Raw genomic sequence first — 15,897 nt, forward strand, 5'->3', positions numbered from 1 at the left:
CCCCAGAGTCTGTCAAGACTGGCCCGTACGGGCAGGGGTACCTTTACCTTACCTAAAAGAGTGAAAGGAACTCTATGTTGTCTTCATAGACAAAACACCTTCCTGGACACCATTTCAAAGCCCGTTAATTGCTTTAAATCGATCTTTTCCTTAGTGCCTATAGTACCACTGATATAGCACTATAAAACTATAACGCTGATTTTAAACATTAAACTCTTTCCATCAGCACCGTTTTAGACATGATTTTCTGGTTTGATTTGGTTTTGTGCTAATTAAACACTTTTTAATCTGCATTGTGTTTTTAACATTTCATGGGTTGCAATAGGCAACCACACTAGAATGCTTAGCGCTAAATAAATAATGGAGGTTTTGATTTACTTATTTATGTGAGGATCACTTAGAGCTCCCCACCCCCACCCTACTAACCCAGTTGCATCTTCCTCTCCTATCTACTGGTGTAGAAGTGCAAAATCCCCGAAGGTGTGGAAAGTCAACTGAAATTCCACTTACAGCTTGCAACAGGAGAGCAATAATTCATTACACTGGCAGCAGCTAGCTGTCTGGAAGAAACCTCAGAAGCACAATATAAGCGTGCAGCCCTAGAGCCTGCCTGCTTCACGTGGTGAGCACACTCAGGTGTGTAAAACTGGTGACGTGGATCTATGCACATGTGTGCACAAAGTGGGGCTTGTGGGACTGCCTGGTTCCCCACCAGAAGTTTTGCACCACAAATCCCATCAGCCCCAGCTTTCATGAGCCAGTTCCTATTGGTGCCAGTGTCATGCAGCTGTGCTGGTTGAGGCTGATGTGTACTGTAGTCCAAAACATCTGGAAGGCACCAGGCAAGGGAAGGCTGATATAAGAGACAGATCCAGGACTCATAGGGCCCTCTACTCCAACTTCAAGGCAGAAATCACAGCTAAAAAATACCTGACAGGTAGCCATCCAATTTCTGTTTTATAAACCTCTCGTGAAGAAGTGTCCACCACCTTCAGAGGGAGTCTGTCCCACTGTCAAGTGGCTTTTACCGTCAGAAAATTACCGTATTTTTTGCTCTATAAGACTCACTTTTTTCCTCCTAAAAAGTAAGGGGAAATTTGTGTGCGTCTTATGGAGCGAATGCAGGCTGCGCAGCTATCCCAGGAACCAGAACAGCAAGAGGGATCGCTGCTTTCGCTGCGCAGTGATCCCTCTTGCTGTTCTGGCTTCTGGGATTCAGAATATCTTTTTTCTTGTTTTCCTTCTCCAAAAACTAGGTGCATCTTATGGTCTGGTGCGTCTTATAGAGCGAAAAATACGGTATTCCTAATGTGGAGCCAGGATCTCTTTTACTGTCATATGCCAGTGTGGTTAAGAGTGGTGGACTCGTAATCTGGTGAACCGGGTTCGATTCCCTGCCCCTCCACATGCAGCTGCTGGGTGACCTTGGGCCAGTCACACTTCTCTAAAGTCTCTCAGTCTCACTCACCTCACAGAGTGTTTGTTGTGGGGGAGGAAGGGTAAGGAAAATGTTTGCCGCTTTGAGACTCCTTAAAAGGTAAAGGTAAAGGGACCCCTGACCATTAGGTCCAGTCATGACCGACTCTGGGGTTGCGGCGCTCATCTCGCTTTACTGGCCAAGGGAGCCGGTGTACAGCTTCTGGGTCATGTGGCCAGCATGACTAAGCCGCTTCTGGCGAACCAGAGCAGCACACGGAAATGCCGTTTACCTTCCCACCAGAGTGGTACCTATTTATCTACTTGCACTTTGACATGCTTTCGAACTGCTAGGTTGGCAGGAGCAGGGACCGAGCAACGGGTGCTGAGATTTTGAACTGCCAACCTTCTGATCGGCAAGCCCTAGGCTCTGTGGTTTAACCCACAGTGCCACCCGCATCCCAGGTTGAGACTCCTTAGGATAGTGATAAAGCGAGATATCAAATCCAAACTCTTCTTCTTCTTCATTTAGATCTGTTGGTTGGGATCCTCTCCTCTGGAGCAGCAGGAAACAAACTGGCTCCATCTTCCATGGGACAGCCCTTAGGATATTTGAAGATGGCTCCCATGTCACCTGTCAATCATCTGCTCTCCAGTCTAAGGAGATTTGTAGAAATCTCTGTAGCTACCCAATATTTGTATAGATTATTGTTAATTTTTATTAATTCTTAATTGTTCTATCATTTTCGTAAACTTCGGTGAAGTTAAATATATAAATATCAGAGACATTGGTGCACATCAGGCACAGTGAGGTGGCAGTATTTGGGGCCATAGGAGCCAACTCCTAGGGGCTGAGGGGTCTTCAGCCCCTCAGTAAAATATTTGAGGGGGATAGCCCCCCATATCTTATTCAGGTTGGCACCCCTATTCTGGACTATGCCACTTCAGACTGTGGGCAGGTAGAGGGCATTTAATTGTTGCTTCCCCCATGTTAAAAAACAAACTTGCATGGGGCACATCAGAAGGAGAGAGCGAGCTTTGGCAAACTCCTCTTGTTGATAATGCCAGTTTCTTGCTTCTGGACAGGGCTTTCTGTGTGTGAGTCTCTCACCATCACCTACAGCCTGAAGTGGGGGATTCAGACTGCATAATGTTGTTGTTTAGTCGTTTAGTCATATCCGACTCTTCGTGACCCCCTGGACCAGAGCACGCCAGTCCCTCCTGTCTTCCACTGCCTCCCGCAGTTTGGTCAGACTCATGTTGGTAGCTTCGAGAACACTGTCCCACCATCTCGTCGTCCTCTGTCGTCCCCTTCTCCTTGTGCCCTCCATCTTTCCCAGCATCAGGGTCTTTTCCAGGGAGTCTTCTCTTCTCATGAGGTGGCCAAAGTATTGGAGCCTCAGCTTCAGGATCTGTCCTTCCAGTGAGCACTCAGGGCTGATTTCCTTAAGAATGGATAGATTTGATCTTCTTGCAGTCCATGGGACTCTCAAGAGTCTCCTCCAGCACCAGAATTCAAAAGCATCAATTCTTCAGCGATCAGCCTTCTTGATGGTCCAGCTCTCACTTCCATACATCACTACTGGGAAGACCATAGCTTTTACTATACGGACCTTTGTTGGCAAGGTGATGTCTTTACTTTTTAAGATGCTGTCTAGGTTTGTCATTGCAGACTGCATAATAAGATGAGATAATTCCATTTTATGCAGAACGAGGGTGTGATCAACTGAGATGGCAGGATTCCACTTCTCACTGCAAGTGTGTGTGTGTGTGTGTGTGTGTGAGAGAGAGAGAGAGAGAGAGAGAGAGAGAGAGAGAGAGAGATGGTTTTGAATCAACAGAAGAAGTCCAGTGTCAAGATCAAGGGAAGCAATAGTGCGACTATTTTGGGCACCAAGGTTTCAGAAGGAATAGAGGAGGGTGACCAAGATGACCAAGGGTCTGGAAACCAAGCAGCCCCGCAACCCCATCCTATTCCCACTGGGAATTTCTGGCATTTCCTAACACCTTTCTCCCAGACTGCTGCGTCTGGCTCTGTCTTTGTGCCAATGCCGATGCCCGCATTGATTTGTTTAAGTGTTTTTTCCAGCCTCTCTCCAACTACCCTTCATTAATCACAGCAAATGGAGAGATCTTTAAATGCATCCTCTCTGCCAAGGGACTCTATTTCTTTGGCTGTGCTCAGTTTATGTATAAAAGAGATTGCAAGGGAAACTGCAATAAGAGGAGGAGGAGGAGAGAGAGAAGAGATCAATCTCAGGGGTGCGTGTGGAATGGAGCAAGATTGGGGGCCCCAGGCTCTGCCTACTGAGAGCTAAAGTCAGAAGACAACCTTTTTTAAAAAAAATAATAATAATTCAAAGATTTTCAAAATATGCAGATAACAGCCACAGTAAAGGATAAACAAGTCCGCACGGTCCAGTCACTTGCCATCAGGATTCTGATGGCTGGCGCCTACCAGCTAGAAAAATGTGCAGTTTAGCATTTGGCCTGTAGCCAGTGAGTGAGACGACATGAAATCTGTGAATGTAGGACAGCCTGACAGTAATTGAGGAGGATGACATCGGACGCCCAGGCATACTACACTGCAAGCAAATCAGTTTTATCTTAACGTTTGCTGCCCTAGCTTTCCACAAAGGATTCCTGCTGGTGAGGGGCGTCCTACCACAGATCTATGATTCCCTGGGTTCCTAGGGTAAGAGAGTGGCATTAAAAGCAAATAAAGTCAGTAGCGCAAACCCTTAGGATGCTTTTCAGGGTCTTAATTAGCTGTAATAAACGTAAATCTGCCCTTATTCCCTTATGGGGGACACAAGAGCCCTTATAGAGTCCTTTGTAGGTTCTCCATCGGTCGTAGAAAATAACAGAGGCCAACCAGAGAATATTGAGAAGCAAAGCAGCTCATAAGCCTGATCTTTATTGAACTGTTGCAGCAGGGTGCTCCCCTCACATGCAGGAAAGGAGTAGGACCCAGAACAAAGGTGTGTCCACCCTTATATAGACATTTTAAATTGCCCGCCTTGGAGTCCAAGACCACACAAAGATACATCATACCTACATCACAGAAAGGGCGGTCTACAACAGAAATCTGAGTGCGTTGTTTACCTCCTGTCTGGCAGGTTACCTGTTAATGCTTACTTGATTGGATACCCTGGGGAGCCTGGCCAGCCTTTTGTAATAATAAATACGTATTTTTTGCACCATAACACTCACTTTTTTCCTCCTAGAAAGTAAAGGGAAATGTCTGTGTGTGTTATGGAGGGAATGCCTACGGGTGGCGGGTGGGATCTGCTGCCGTCGTGAGCAGAGGATCCATGGTTCCCCTTCCTTCCCTCCTCCGTGAAACAGCAAAGCGGGAGAAGAGCCGCTGAGTGGGAAGGAGAGAGGCACAGAGAGCCTGCTTCTTTAAAGGAGCAAAGCGGGAGAGGAGAGTTCCTTTAAAGCAAGCAGGCTCTCTGTCCCTCTCTCCTCCCCACTCAGCTCGCTACATAGCAGCAAAGGTTTTCAGCTCGCAAAGCCGGGGATGAGCAGGGAGGAGGGAGAAAAGCAGAGCCTGCTTGCTTTAAAGGAGCAAAGTGGGAGAGGAGAGGAGCCTTCTCCCCTTATACCCCTCTTCTTCATTATTAGCAGCATCCTTCTCCACCCACCCCACGCATGCTCCTTGTCCCTTGAGTGCTTTTCCGTCCCTCCCCACTTAAAACATGGTTACAAAGCACGGATCCACATGGATCCTCAGGATTTTTGCACTGGGTCACCCCAAATTCACAATCAGATCACATAGCATGCCCATGGCTACATCTTGCACCAAAAAAATCACGCACCCACTCTTGCCTGGGGCCGCAGTGTTGCAAAAACGTGGTTACAAAGCATGGATCCTCAGGATTTTTGCATTGGGCTACTCCAAACTCACTGTCAGATCACATGTCTGTGGCTACAGCATGAACCACAAAAATCATACATCCACTGTTTCGTTTAGAATATTTTTTTTTCTTGTTTTCCTCCTCTAAAAACTACGTGCTTGTTATGGTTGGGTGCGTGTTATAGAGCGAAAAGTACGGTACTTAGTTCCTGAGCCAGGTCACAGGCTCACACCCTATTCATACACAGACATACCCTTAAGACAGGATTTGTGAGCAAAAAGGCAATGGGGAGGCTCCCCCACCTCCTCCCTCCTTGCAGAGAAAACATTTGGTCAGTTTGGGAGTGAAAATGGTTTCAGGGTGGTCCTCCTGTGCTGCTCCAGACATGTGGTCCACACATCTATGTATGCGCTTGGCTGGTACATTTATGAATATATATATATATATAGAGAGAGAGAGAGAGAGAGATACCTTAATTTTTTTTATTTCATAGCAAACAAGTAGATTGTAGGCAGCAGTTAACAACAGCGGATTTTTATTCATTTTTAAATAATTTGTTAGATTTGCACCAGAAAGGATCATAAGCATTGGTGAGGTTTCCAGTTTGTTACCAGTATGGGGAAACAAAATGGGGGCCGAGATAGGTTGGCATTTTGATGACAATGGCATTATCTGGGCACCTCAAATGAAAAAAGCTCACTGGGTGTGAACCGGGGACCACTACCTGCCTCTCAGCCTGACCGACCTCACAGGGTTGTTGTGAGGATAAAATGAGGAAGAGGAGAACAATGTAATCCCCCTTGAGATCCTCAGAGAAAAAGAGAGAACATAAATGCCACAAAAAAAAGATAAACCGTACACACATCTGGAAGCAGGCTTGAGTGAGTTTGTGGCTGGGAGTGTGATTGGAAACAGCCAATTTGTAGCTCGTGCTTTGAGCCACTAATGGAGAAGCCACCTACTTTGCAGATTGGAAACTGGTTTAGCCACAATTATTCAGCCTAGGACCCTCATACGTACGGGACTGCCTCTCCTGGTATGTCCCACGGAGGACCTTACGGTCTTCAAACAAAAACATCTCGGAGGTCCTGGGCCACAGGGAGGTTAGGCTGGCCTCAACCAGAGCCAGGGCTTTTTCAGCCGTGGCCCCAATCTGGTGGAACGCTCTGTCACAAGAGACTAGGGCCCTGCGGAACTTGACATCTTTCTGCAGGGCTTGCAAGACAGAGCTGTTCCACCAGGCCTTTGGCCAAGCCACAGTCTGACCCCCTCCTTCTGTAATCCTCACAGAACTCTAGCCCAATGGTTGCCATTAATTTTATTTTGAATTGATTTTAGAATGAATTGATTTTAGAATGCATTTCAATTAATTGATTGTGATTTTATGTAAACTTTGTTACTTTTATTTGCTCTGAGCCCGGCTTCGGCTGGGGAGAGCTTAATATAAATATATTATTATTATTATTATTATTATTATTATTATTATTATTATTATTATTATTATTATTATTATTCCCTGTCTCGAGATTGTTCACTCTCTGGAACCACAGAATCCTGCACTCTCTCATCAAAGTACAGACCAATTACACAGGTGTGGAATCCACATATGTTTCTAGTGCGATGGTACACAAACTCTCTGTGTATCATAAGAACATAAGAAGTTAAGAAGTGTCTGCTGGATCAGGCCAGTGGTCCATCGAGTCCAGCTTTCTGTTCTCACAGTGGCTGACCAGACGTCGCCATGCAGAGGGCATGCAGTCCATACCCAATCTGGTTTCCAGCAACTGGTATTCAGAAGCACTGCTGATTCCAACTGTAGTCGCAAAGGACTGCCATTATGGCTGGTAGCCATCAATAGCCCTCTCCTCCTTCTTCACTTTGTCTGGTCCTCTAAAGCCATCAGTGTTGCTGGTCATCACTGCTTCCTGCGGGAGTTCCATGCTTTCACTTCCTGCTGGAAGGACGTGGGTGGTGCTGTAGTCTAAACCATTGAGCCTCTTGGGCTTGCTGATCCAAAGGTTCTTATCTCCATGATGGGGTGAGCTCCTGTTGTTCTGTCCTGGCTCCTGCCAACCTAGCAGTTTAAAAGGACACCAGTGCAAGTAGATAAATAGATACCGTTCCAGCGGGAAGGTAAACAGCGTTTCTGTGCACTCTGGCTTCTGTCACGGTGTTCTGTTGCACCAGAAGCGGTATAGTCCTGCTGGCCACATGACCCAGAAAGCTGTCTGCAGACAAACACCAACTCCCTCGGCCTGAAAGCAAGATAAGCGCCGCAGCCCCATGGTCGCCTTGACTGGACTTAACTGTCCAGGAGTCCTTTACCTTTACCTTTTGCACGAAGGTCTTCCTTTTATCAGAGGCAGTGTGGTGTAGTGGTTAAGAGTGGTAGACTCGTAATCTGGTGAACCGGGTTCGATTCCCCGTTCCTCCACATGCAGCTGCTGGGTGACCTTGGGCCAGTCACACTTCTCTGAAGTCTCTTAGCCTCACTCACCTCACAGAGTGTTTGTTGTGGGGGAGGAAGGGAAAGGAGAATGTTAGCCGCTTTGAGACTCCTTTGGGTAGTGATAAAGCGGGATATCAAATCCAAACTCTTCTATTCTTCTTCTATCTGTCCTGAATCTTCCAACATTCAGCTTCATTGAGTGTCCACAAGTTCTAGTGCTGATAGAGAGAAAAACATTTCTCTTATCCCAGTGTTTTGTGAGCTTCCCCAGGGGAAACTGCTCTTTAGTGCTCAATCAGAGCAAAGGGCAATTCTCCAGATTCACTTTCACTCCCATTTACAGTTAAAAGCATGGGTTTTTCCTAGGAAAGGAGTGGGGCATGCCACTCATGTGCTTTCCAGGCCTAGGATAAGTGGAAGTGTGGACAAGCCACTTTTTACTGCTGCACAGATCCTTTTGTGAGATTCAGTTGCCTTCTTCTGTTTCAGCAGACGTTTTAGCATTTTTTTCTTTCTTTGCCTCTCCTCTCCTGCAGGACCCTGATAAACGCAGACTTCAGCGAAATCAAAGAAGCCGCCTTCGCTCACCTCCCGTTCCTGCAGTTCCTGTATGTCTCTCTGCCTGTCTGTTTCCCCGGGTTTTGTCTTTGGGGAGGAGCGTTCTTGTTACCCTGAGTTGTCACAGTGCTGCTTAGCCAGCCAAAGAACTTTACCATTAGAGTGACTGCCTAGGCTAGTACAGTGGTACCTCGGGTTACGAACTTATCCCAAGTTAAATTCTTAACCTGAGGCACGCTTTTGCTTATGGGGCCTCCTGCTGCCGCCACACTGCTGCTGCACGATTTCCGTTCTCATCCTGGGACAAAGTTCTCAACCCGAGGTACTACTTCCTGGTTAACAGAGTTTGTAACCTGAAGTGTTGTAACCCGAAGCGTTTCTAACCTGAGGTACTGTAGCCTTATTGGAGTTCACCGATTGGATCTGCGTTGCTCCGGGACAGGAGGAAGGAAGTCAAATGACACCGAGGTTGGTTCAAAGAAAGAGTTTATTTTGCTCTCCAGATAGCAGAAGGCACTTGCGTGGTGAGTCCACAGCAAGTCCAAAGAAATGACAAGTTTCATGCAGTATATATATCCTCCAGGCACCCTCTCCCCCTTCCCCAGCCACGTCAGCTTGTACACGCAGTTTGACATCACAGATGTTCCTGCTCCGGCACTCTTAACCATAAAAGGGATTTCCTTCCTGCACTCCTGACCATAAAAGGATATTCCTGTTCCTACTCCTATCTTGGAGCCAGAGGTCACCATCTCCAAGAACATGCTCTGACACTGTTCCCAGACTGGGTCTGTGTGTCTTTTGTGGTGAGGATACAAGATAAGGCACAGACGCATCTGTTTCTATTCTACTGGTAGAGTCAAGGCCAGCCTTGCCGTCACAAACTGATAAAAGAGAGAGCTGTGTTCTTGTCAGGCATTTGCTCAACGGCTCAAGTTTATGCATTTTAGCTAAGGAAAAATAGGGATTTTGGTGCAGTTTAAAAACTGCCTGCACAGTCAGTTTTGGGTTTGGGAAACCCATTCCTTTAGTATCACTGTAATTGGGCAAAGGGCAGGAGTTTTCCATGGCAGCAGATGAGACAACATCCTTTCTGCCTTGACACATTAACTTTGGCAGCTTAGAAACGGCAGTGGTTGGAATGTGGACTCTGCAATACAGTGGTACCTCGGGTTACATACGCTTCAGGATACATACACTTCAGGTTACAGACTCCGCTAACCCAGAAATAGTACCTTGGGTTAAGAACTTTGCTTCAGGATGAGAACAGAAATCGGGCTCCAGCAGGAGGCCCCATTAGCTAAAGTGGTGCTTCAGGTTAAGAACAGTTTCAGGTTAAGAACGGACCTCCGGAACGAATTAAGTACCGGTACTTAACCCGAGGTACCACTGTATAGTTAATGCTACAGGGCAAGGCACTAATAGAATTGCTTTTGCACCCAACTGGAGTGGGAAACATCTGGTTTTCACAAGCCTTTGTTTTCATTCTGTCCATTTCAATTAAACTGGCTAGAGTTCCTTTCACAGTCAAGTTAACTTCCCATGAGATAAGTTTCCTAGCTCAAAGTAGTGCACATCTCTTGTGGAACTGGAATTCCTTGCAAGTTCTTAGCTCCTTTACAAGTTGAGAGGAACTCTGCATAACCTGAGCTGCCAGTTGGCACCTTTCCTCTCTAGAATAAAGCCTCATCCCCTACACGCCTACTCGGCTGCTTCAGTTGACAGAATTGGCACCATTACCCTTTGGAACTCCCTGCCTCTTGAAACCATGCAGGTGCCTTTGCTGTACTTTTTGGCACCTGCTAAAAACATTTTTTGTTTAGACAAGCCTACCCAGATCTTTAGAAAGGTGGTGCAAGTTTAAATCAGTTTTTATTCTATTGTTATTTTCACTTTTTGAAAGTCTTAAAGTTGTTCATTTTTCTTACTGATAGTTTTATTGTTCTATCTTTTTTTCCCTAAACCTCTTTGAGTGCGGGTTTTTTGTGTGATCAAGTAGTATATACATTTTATTAAATGAATAAATAAATATTCTGCAATGTGCAGAGCAGGACATCAGTCCTGAAGGCACACCACCTGCGGGGTCACTGGCAAATCAGTTTTTTTGGGGGGAAATCCTCTCCTACCCTTACCTTAAATATGTCAATCAGACCTTGAACAAGGTGGGAGGCAGCATTTACTGATTTTTTAAAAAAGTATTTTTAGACAGCTTTTCAGAAAAAGTAAGGAAAAAAACCCTCCCAGAGAGACTTATAAATATCAATAATAAGAACACTCCTTACACCTTACATTCTAAAAGTCACAACACAAAAAGGAAAAGGATTGGGAAGTGGGGGGACAAACCCAGGCTTTAGTTCCTATTTACAGAATTATTATTTTTTGGTTGCACATTTATTTATTTTTATTCACTTTTGTTAAACATACATTACTGTCAGGGGTTCAGAAGGAGAGACACAGGAGGGGGAGCAAATGGAGAGTGAGGAGGAGGAGTACGAGGGGGGCGCAGGCAGTGACAGTGGCCAGAGTTATTCCACAAGCCTCTCTAGTGAATCGGAGGACTCACAGAAGGGAGCGCCGGTGGCCAGAGCGAGGGGGGCTCCAGGGGGGAAGCCCCAGGAGGAAGGGGCTAGCGGGGAGTCCCTGAGCAGCAGTTGGAAATCAGGACCAGCTTCTCCACCAGAGCGCAGTGGGGAGGGGGAGTCCCAGGAGTCGGGACCAGTGTCCTCACCACCAGAGGGAGGAGAGGAGTCAGGTTTGGCAACGCCCACATCAGGAAGCGGGGAAATGGTCAGAAGGAAAGTCACCGGCTGGGCACGCGCGCCAAGTTCAAATGTACAGGAGCGCGGCACAGCGGGGAGCCCGGGAAGGGAGCCAGGTCCTAAAGCCCGCCGGAGGGAGGGGCAAGACTCAGGAGGCTCAGCGTCAGAGGAGTCCAGGAAGGAGGGAACCCCAGAGGGCAGAAGGACCCAGCGAAGGAAAGAACAGAGTAGGAGGTGGAGCCGGGCTAGAATCTTAAACTGGTGTGGGTGGAGCAGTGAGTCAGAGGGGACTTAGCCGGTCTAGCGTCGAGACGTGGGTCTGCGCGCCCAGAGCTTGGAAATGGAAACTAAACTTTAATAAAGACTTTTGTATATAACATCCACTGGGCGTTGGTCCTCTGTGAGCTGGGACCTAGCGGCAGGCCTGACAATTACATACAAAAAACAAAACAAAGAAAAAAACCACAACTTACATTGGATATTTCTAGATTATAGTTATTACAGTATACATTATCAAATTATCAAACATCTAGAATAAATGTGTATTATATAATAGAGAGAGAGAAAAGAAAAAAAGAAAAAGAAACATGAACGGCAATGAAACCGAAAAATTTACAAGACTAAAAATACCTATCAAACAAAAAGCATTATTTTGTTAATTCAAACCAGTACCAGGGTATACTGCTCACAAAGTCCCTCCTACTAGATTGAATCCCATTTTTTAATTTGTTGGTTTGTTGACTTCCATCTGCTCTCTGGTTTCATTTCAGCCATTCCAATCTTTGATCTGTATTTAATTATTGGTCTCCATCTTGGGATACCTCTGTCTAAACACAGCCAAGTGATATTGTTGGAACCATTTACAGATAGGTAGCCGTGTTGGTCTGCCATAGTCAAAACAAAAAAAATTCCTTCCAGTAGCACCTTGAAGACCAGAAGGGTCTGGTAACTTCTGTTTCAGTGTATCTGAAGAAGTGTGCATGCACACGAAAGCTCATACCAAGAACTAACTTAGTTGGTCTTTAAGGTGCTACTGGAAGGAAATTTTTTTGTTGGAACCATGTTTGTTCAAGTAATTTTTAAAACATTCCCATTCTTTCTTAAGCTTATCTATCGATTGATTTCTTATTAACTCTGTCGTTTTAACGAGTTCTAAATACTTGCAGAATTCATGTGATGAATTTGCAGAATTCATGTGAAGAGCAACTGGGATGGAATAAAGGAGGAGGAGGGATGCTGGTGGCGCTGTGGGTTAAACCACAGAGCCTAGGACTTGCTGATCAGAAGGTTGGCGGTTCAAATCCCCGTGACGGGGTGAGCTCCCATTGCTCGGTCCCTGCTCCTGCCAACCTAGCAGTACAAAAGCATGTCAAAGTGCAAGTAGATAAATAGGTACCACTCCGGCGGGAAAGTAAACGGTGTTTCCGTGCGCTGCTCTGGTTGTCCATTAGCGGCTTAGTCATGCTGGCCACAAGACCCAGAAGCTGTCTGCAGACAAACGCCGGCTCCCTCCACCTATAGAGCAAGATGAGCGCCGCAACCCCAGAGTCATCCGCGACTGGACCTAATGGTCTGGGGTCCCTTTACCTTTACCTTTTAAAAGAGGAGGAAAGCTTAAAGCTGCTGGTCTCTCAACTAAGAGGCACTGAGCTCCCATCTCTCCCTCTTCTGAAACTATTTCCTTGTGATACTCCAAGCAAAATCCTAGAATTGTAGAAGAGTTGGAAGGGGCCCGAGGGTCATCTAGTCCAACCCCCGCAACACGGCATGAAATGTTGAATGAATGAATTTTATTACTACTGTCACAGACCAGGTCCGGCTCACTTACAATATCAGAAAAAACATAAAACACAACAGGGATAGATTGAATTGCCATTGGGTTAAACAGAGACAATTCAGATATAACAGCAGTTAAAAATATACATTAAATCTTGATCACTAAAATATAACCTAAAATTGTCATTTAAAACATTAATCATTTTGGTAGTACAGCTTGTTCCCTAAGTTTTATGGCAGTCGCACAGAATTTGACATGAAATGTTAAGCCAAGCATTCCTAAGGTTTACCGTCCCATCTCACCGCCTTAACACTGTGTCTTTTCTCTTTGCAGCTTATTGAATTCCAACAAGTTTTCCTTGATTGGGGACAATGCGTTCACCGGACTCTCCCACCTGCAGTACCTGTACGGGTCACTTTTCTCTAGCCGCTACAAGGGGACACACTGGGACAACACTTGTAGTACGAAGAAGTGCCAGGAACAGGGGGAAAGGGGAGGGCTGATGTTTATAAGCCCTAGGAACAACAAAATACGCGATAAAGGTCACACATCTTATTCCAGTTCCAGCCATGCCCATCCCTACACAGCTAGTGGAGGGCTGGCGGGGGATGGGGTGTCAATGACCATCAGACTTTCAAAAGCTGGTGTAATAAACGTAAATCTGCCCTTATTCCCTTATAGGGGACACAAGAGCCCTTATAGTGTCCTTTGTAGGTTCTCCATCGGTCGTAGAAAATAACAGAGGCCAACCAGAGTATATTGAGAAGCAAAGCAGCTCGTAAGCTTAATCTTTATTGATCTGCTGCAACAGGGTGCTCCCCTCACACGCAGGAAAGGAGGAGGACCCAGAACAAAGCTGTGTCCGCCCTTATTTAGACATTTTAAATTGCCCGCCTTGGAGTCCAAGACTGCCTCCAGATACATCATACCTACATCACAGAAAGGGAGGTCTACAGCAGAAATCTGAGTGCGTTGTTTGCCTCCTGTCTGGCAAATTACCTGTTAATGCTTACTTGATTGGATACCTTGGGGAGCCTGGCCAGTCTTTTGTAATGACAATACTTAGTTCCTGAGCCAGGTCACAGGCTCACCCTATTCATACACAGATATACCCTTAAGACAGGATTTGTGAAGAAAAAGGCAGTGGGGTGGCTCCCCCACCTCCTCCCTACTTGCCCAGAAAACATTTGGTCAGTTTGGGAGTGAAAATGGTTTCAGGGCGGTCCTCCTGTGCTGCTCCAGATATGTGGTCCACACATCTATGTATGCGCTTGGTTGGTACATTTATGAACATTTTATATATAAAAATTTTTATTTCACTGATGTCAGTCAAGCTCATAGTTTTTGTTGAATTCATTAAACAAAATCTACAGTTAATGGGGGGTTTGAATCAATGTGCAATTAACTGCTAATGTTTTGAATTTTATTCTAGATTTTATTATCTTCCTTGGTAGGTTGTGCAAATTGCTGTTCTGAATGATGGTGGTTTTTTTTAAGGATAGGGTAGTTGGTATTTTGGATGAGTTTATGGAACCAAGGCAGGACGGTGGCCTACAAAAAGCATGGGAGTCCCTGGGTGAGAATATGTCTTTCTCTTTGCCTTCAGGTTCATCGAGAACAACGACATCCAGGCTCTGTCGAAAAACGCCTTTCGTGGGCTCAAGTCCTTGACACACCTGTGAGTTGCCACTTGGGCAGAAGGATCTGCAGACTTGGCCGTGCATGCTGCTGACAACCTAAGAGTAACTGGTGCACTCCTGGCAGTGTGGGACATGCCTGCCAGAATAATAATGCAGCTTAGGGGTTTGGTTTTTTTGTTGGTGTCAAGATTTAATTTTGGAGATGTTAATTTTGCTGTTATAGAATCATAGACTTGTAGAGCTAGAAATCCCCCAAGAGGCATCTAGTCCAACTCTCTGCAATGCAGGAATCACATTATTATTGATGTTAATTTTTTGTATCTCTATTTGTGGATCTTATTATGACTTGTTTGGGGGAGGTGTTAAATTATACTGCTTTTTTTATTGCTTATGACTACTTTTGTTGTATTTTTGTAATTATGCAATTCTTTTCACACTGTGTGCTCCTTGAGCATGGTTTTTAACTATGGGGAGGCAGCATACGAATGAATTATGATGATCATGAAGACATGGCTCAAATGGTCAGGGATAATAATAATAATAATAATAATAATAATAATAATAATACCCCTCCCATCTGGCTAGGTTTCCCCAGCCACTCTGGGTGGCTTACAGCACATAAAAAAATGGTAAAACATTAGACATTAAAAACTTCCCGATACAGGGTTGCCTTCAGATGTCAGACAGTTGTTTATTTCCTTTACATCTGATGGGAAGGCATTCCACAGGGCAAGTGCCACTACCGAGAAGGCCCTCTGCCTGGTTCCCTGTATCTTCGCTTCTCGCAGGGAGGGAACAGCCAGAAGGCCCTTGGAGCTGGACCTCAGTGTCCAGGCAGAACGATGAGGGTGGAGACGCTCCTTCAGGTATACTAGATCTCTCCAGGAGGTCGGGGAGAACTTCTGCATTGCGAAGGGCAGGATGCATTATGCCCACAGAGATATTGCAATGTCTTCCGGCAGAATTCTTGTCCATGAGGGTTGGCTGGGTCACATGGTGTCCGTAGGGGCGACAGAGTTTGCCTTTGCATACCCTCCAACATTTCTCCAGTGAAAATAGGGACATCCAAAACAGGAGCTTCTGGGATCAAATCAGAAACCGGGATGGCTTCTGACATTCCAGGACTTTCCCTGGAAAATTGGGACACTGGGAGGGTCTGCCTTTGCCCCAGCAGCAGTAGCAACCACCAACCTGAATGGTTTTAAAAGAGGATTAGACAAATTCCTGAAAGAAAAGGCTATCAATGGCTCCTAGCCACAATGACTATGCTTCTGAATACCAGTTGCTGGAATGGCAGGAGGGGAGAGTGTATGAATGTTCAGGGATGCAGGAGAAGATATATTGTTTGGTTATATCCTTTCCAACTTGTGTTAACTAGTTATACAATTTAGCAGAGTAACATTCCCCTTTTAAACTTGCACAGCAGATGCATTTGCTCAGG

General features: G+C 45.6%; 1 protein-coding gene across 1 annotated transcript in view; it reads left to right on the forward strand.

Moving 5' to 3' along the window:
• Positions 1-15,897, forward strand: part of LGI3 (leucine rich repeat LGI family member 3) — a 52,023-nt gene that overhangs the window by 4,292 nt on the left and 31,834 nt on the right. Inside the window, exon 2 of the mRNA XM_083753495.1 lies at positions 8,262-8,333. Coding sequence (XP_083609621.1) covers positions 8,262-8,333 — 72 coding nt within the window. The remainder of the gene's footprint in view (positions 1-8,261; positions 8,334-15,897) is intronic.

Source organism: Podarcis gaigeae (assembly GCF_964106915.1).
Source record: "Podarcis gaigeae genome assembly, chromosome: 8".
NCBI classification, from domain to species: Eukaryota; Metazoa; Chordata; class Lepidosauria; order Squamata; family Lacertidae; genus Podarcis; species Podarcis gaigeae.